The 4731-nt window shown below is 72.2% G+C and overlaps 2 protein-coding genes across 2 annotated transcripts in view; one reads left to right on the forward strand and one right to left on the reverse strand.

Moving 5' to 3' along the window:
- MNEG_9460 (putative Denticleless protein) overlaps nt 1-2784 on the forward strand; it is a gene marked incomplete at both ends in the record, with an annotated part of 7525 nt that extends 4741 nt beyond the window's left edge. The window contains one exon of the mRNA XM_014042068.1: nt 823-2784. Coding sequence (XP_013897522.1) covers nt 823-2784 — 1962 coding nt within the window. The remainder of the gene's footprint in view (nt 1-822) is intronic.
- A 592-nt stretch (nt 2785-3376) lies between these two features.
- Nucleotides 3377-4619, reverse strand: MNEG_9461 (S-acyltransferase TIP1; the record flags this gene model as incomplete). The annotated part of the gene is made up of 2 exons (XM_014042069.1): nt 3377-3551; nt 3811-4619. The coding sequence occupies 2 exons, from the start codon at nt 4617-4619 to the stop codon at nt 3377-3379; spliced, it is 984 nt and encodes a 327-aa protein (XP_013897523.1).
- Nucleotides 4620-4731: the final 112 nt, after the last annotated feature.

The following is a 4731-nucleotide window of genomic DNA, read 5'->3' on the forward strand; positions in this document are numbered from 1 at the left end:
CGCCGCGGCCTCGGCACGCCGGGCAGCGCGGCGAGGGGCAGCGCTGGCAAGGGGCGGGGCGGCGGGCAGGCGGCGCCTTGGATGAGCGTCACGTGCCCCCAGCGCGGCGCGCGGCCGCACGGCGTGACATCCCTGGCGCTGTCGCCCCTGGGTGCGGCGGGAAGGGCGGCGGCGGGAAGGCCGCTGTGGATCCAATGCAAGACCGGCTTTGCTGGCCTGGCAGGCCCGAGTACGGCAGAGTCTCTTTGAACAAAGCATATGATCATCAAGCTCAATCTTCTTACTAAACCTCCACACAACACCCACACGAAAGCACCCGCAACTTGCACTCCTGAGAAAATCACCCCCCCCACACACACACACACATGCATCCGTCCATCCGTCCGGCCCGCCCCCCAGGCGACACCCTCCTCGTCTCGACCAGCGACGGCGCCCACCACCTCTACCCCACGGCCTCCCTCGACCGCGCGGCGCCCTGGGCCACGTTGGCCGGCGGCCGCGCCGCAAGTTTCTGCGTCAAGGCCGCGTTCAGCCCGGACGGCCGGTCGGTGGTCAGCGGGTCGAGCGGCGGCGCGGTGCACATATGGAGCGTGAGTGGCCCCTTGGGAAACGCGGCCGGGGCTGCGCGCGGCGGCATGGCCCTGTATGGAGTCGGCGCCGCCGCCTGGGGGCGTCATTCCGGGGTCGTGCGTGACCTCGCAGCTGCTGGCCTTGCCATGTTGCAAACTTTGAATAGTCGTGGGAAAACGCATGGAAAAAGGATGAGTGGGTGTGGTGGGCTCTGCTGATCCCATCGGGCCGCTGGCTGCTCGAATTCCGCAGGCCGCCGATACGACGCTGCTGCCGGTACGGCTGTACGGCCACAACGGGGAGGTCACCTCGGTCGCGTGGTGCCCCAGCGACGGCTGCCAGCTGGCGACGGCGAGCGACGACGGAACAGTGCGCGTGTGGGCGCTGGGCGCGGGCCGCGGCGCGGCCGCAGAGGGGCACGCGGCGGCGGCCGGGGCTGTATCGCGAGAGGAGCGCCGCGCGGCCGATCGCGCGGCGGCGGCGGCGGCTCAGGTGGAGGGGCGGGCCGCCGAGGGGGCCCGCGGCGGCAGTGCGCGGGGCACGACGCGCGCGCGGCGCGCCGCAGCGAGGGAGTTTGTGCGCACGGCCGCCGGGCGCAGCGGCGGCCTCGCAGCGGATGGCGGAACCGTGGCGGCCACGGCAGCCGCGCCACCCGCAACGCCGGGCAGCGGTGCCGCGGGCGCGCGGCCGCTGCGCCAGGCGCTCATCACCGAGCGGCTGCCTACGCTGCAGCCGCCCGCTCGCCGGCAGGTGCCGGAGGCGGTGCCGCCCCATGCTGCGGCGGCGGCAGCGACAGCACCTACGACGGCCCCAGAGGCCGCGGCGGCCGGCGGCCCGGGCGCAGCTGCGGCCGGCTCGACGCCGCCCGCGCCGCGCGAGAGGCTGTCGCGCCTTGGCGGCCTCACGCCGCTCGCGTGGGCCTGGTCGGGCCAGCATCAAGACACCCACCACCACCACCAGCAGCAGCAGCGGCCTGAGCAGCAGCGCGGCGCCGAGCCCGGCGTCGGGCCCTCAGGCAGCCCTCCCGTCTGCCCGCAGCACCCCTTTGGCTGCCGCTGCCGCTCTGGGGGGGACGAGTTCCTCGTCTTCGAGGACCCCAGTGGCGGCGCCCTCGACGGCGGCGAGCTGCAAGGGGGCGCGGGGGCGCGGCCTGGGCGGGCGGGCGGCTCGGACTGCGGCGGCGCGCTGCAGAGGGCGCTGTCTTTTGACACCTCTCTGATGGAGCCGTCGGCGACTCAGCAGGAAGACCGGCCGCCGGAGCAGGCGGGCGGGCCGCGGGCGGACGGGGGCGGCGACCGCGAAGGGGAGCCGGAGGCGGGGTCGAGCGGCGGCGGGCAACAGGAGGGCCAGCAGCGCGGCCAGCGGCGGCGGCGGGGCGCGTGCGGGGAGGCAGGCGACGAGCGCTGCGCGCCGCAGCTGGCGCCGCCGCCGCGCCACGGGCGTAGCTGCCTCGGGCGCAGCACCACGTTTGGGTTTCCAGATATGGAGCGGTCTGGGAGCCCGAGCAGGGACAGCTGGCCGGCTGTCCAGAACAGTGGCAGCGGCGGCGGCGGCGGCGGCTGCGAGCATGTGCGGCCAGGGCATGCGTCACAGCAGCAGCAGCAGCAGGAGCAGCAGCAGCAGCAGCAGCAGCAGCTTGGCAAGTGGCATGGGAGCAGCGAGACGGGGCAGCTGCGGCAGCAGCAGCAGCACCCATGCGCCCATCTGCTAGAGCTCTCTGGCAGCTTCCGCTCCGGCGACGAGAATGCTCCACAGCCGCCAGCGCCCTCGCTGCCGCCCCGCTCGCCGATCCCACCAACACAGCAGCAGCAGCAGCAGCAGCAGCAGCAACAGCACGGTCTGTTGGCGGGCCTGCTGCCGCTCCCGCTGTTCTCGCATGGCGGCTCGACGGCGCCGCTCTCAGGCGGAGAGCGGCGGGGCGGCGGCAATGCAGAGGAGCAGCAGCAGCAGCAACAGCAGCAGGCAGGGCAGCAAGGCGAGCAGCACCGGCAGCGGCCGATGGGCGAGTCGTCCCGGCAGCCAGCGCGCAGCGCGCAGCAGTGCGGCGGTGAGCAGGGGCCGAGTGTCGAGATTGGCAGCGGCGACGAGCAGGGCCCTGAAGAAGAGGAGGAAAGGGGGTGCCTCCGCGCCCCCAAGCGGCAGCGCAAGCTGTCGGAACTTTGGCCGGCGCCGCTGGCGGTAGAAGACCAGTCAAGCCGCTTTGAGGCGTTGTGATGGCGCCATTGTAAATGTGGGTTTGCTGGGAAGACTCTTGCGCGCCTGACGACTGCATCAGAGACAGTTCGAGCACGATCATGTTGATGTGTTGTATGTGTGAACGCCAGCCAGCCAGGCGGTTGGGGCGGTCACGCCTTTGGGCCCCCTGCCTCTGCGGCCCCCTGCTGGGCAAGAGATGGGCCGACAGGGCAGCGCTGCGCCTGCGATCCACAGCGGCGGCGGCTGCAGCACTCAGCAGGCGCAGGGTTGTCGCGTTGAACCCACTAGGTTACCCGAGCTACAGCAGCACTTGGGACATTATGCAGGACCATTGCAAACGGTCGATCCAAACACAACAACCTTGGTGTCCAAGTCGAAAAGCCATTGTGAAAGTTGCGCAACAGGAAGCTATGCGAGGGCTTACAGAGATTGTGCAAGGTGGCGGCATGGAGGGACGGGTTGCAGCTACCATACGCAGTGGAGTGCAGCAAGGGGCGCCATCCCATGCAGGATCGACAGCGGCGCGTGACGCCGCGCGCCCGCGGCGAAGACAGCACGGGTTCGCCACAGCGCCGCTCCCACGCGTCCGCCGTCGCGCGGCGCGCGCCGCTCACACCCGCGGCGGCGGCACCAGCCCGAGCTGCAGCAGCGAGTCGGGGTCGCGCGGCAGCATCACAGGCGCAACGGGCACCGCGTCTGGCGCGAAGGCCTCGGCGCAGTTCGTGCAGCAGCTGTGGTTGAAGGGGTTGTGGAAGCGGCCCGCGGCGTCCTGAAGATACTTGTACCTGCGGCGGCGGTTGTTGGCGGTTATAAACAGTTGGTCGCGGTTGTGAGCACTAGATGGCACATCTTGGCGTGCGCAGCACCTTGCCCGTGGCCCGCGGCGGTGACCGGACAGTTGGTGCCAAACGAAACGCGCATGCTGCTGGCACACCCAGGATGCGTGCAGGCCAAGGCAGCAGGCCCGCGACAGGGTCGCGTCGCCCCTCTCCACCCCGCCCCCGTCTCACGCCCGCACCAAACCCGGCATCCACGCCCCCGCACCTGTGCCAGTTGGCGAGCTCGTTGGTCGTCACGTTGCGCGCCACCTGGCTGGCCTGCGCGACTGCCAGCACCGCCACTGAGATCGCCACGAACCCGTCAATGATGACAAAACCTATCACCCAGCCCAGCCGGTCGGACCAGTAGCCAGCGGCCACGTAGGCGCGTAGCGCGGCCACAGCGCAGCCGAGCGCCGAGATGAGCGCGTACAGCTCGAGCCACAGGAAGGCGAGGAACGTGTGCCTGTTGCGCTTCCCGATCGCGTTGCCGACCCAGGGGCAGAAGTGGTCGAACACCTCGATGCAGCGGTCTGTGACGGAGCAGTGCTTCGCGCGCAGCGGCCGCACGATGCGGCACGTGACGCAGATCTGCCCCCACTGGCCCGACCAGAGCGCGGGGCAGTCCAGCAGCGCATGGCCGCCGCTGACGCTGTCGCTGTCGGAGCGCAGCAGCGGGGAGCTCTCCAGCGCCGTCGCCACAATCGTGTGGCTCACGCCGCTCCCGCCGCTGCCGCCGCCGCCGCCGCCGCGATTTTCAACGCCGCCCGGCCGCTGGCCGGTCGCCATCGACCCGCAGCTGCCGTGTTGGTGCTCCAGCGGGACCCCGCCGCCGCCGCCGCCGCCGCCGTCCTTGCCCTTCCCGGACTTGCCGCTGCCGCCGGCGGCGGCAGCGGCCCCGGCGGCCGCGCGCTTGCCGCGGCTCGAGTCCCACCCGCCGCGCCGCAAAAAGCCGGGGTCGCAGGTCGTGACGCGGTGCAGCAGCGCCAGCCCGGCCGCCGCAGCGAGCAGGCACGTCCAGGAGAAGAAGAGCATGCCGCCTGAGCCCAGCACCGCCGCCACCTTGGCGGCGGCGGCCGACGCGACCGGGCTCGGCTCGGGCGCGGGGCGCGGCGGCGGCGCCGGGGAGCCGGGGAGAGCCGCGGCG

This window comes from Monoraphidium neglectum (assembly GCF_000611645.1).
Source record: "Monoraphidium neglectum strain SAG 48.87 unplaced genomic scaffold scaffold01945, whole genome shotgun sequence".
In the NCBI taxonomy this organism is placed as follows: domain Eukaryota; kingdom Viridiplantae; phylum Chlorophyta; class Chlorophyceae; order Sphaeropleales; family Selenastraceae; genus Monoraphidium; species Monoraphidium neglectum.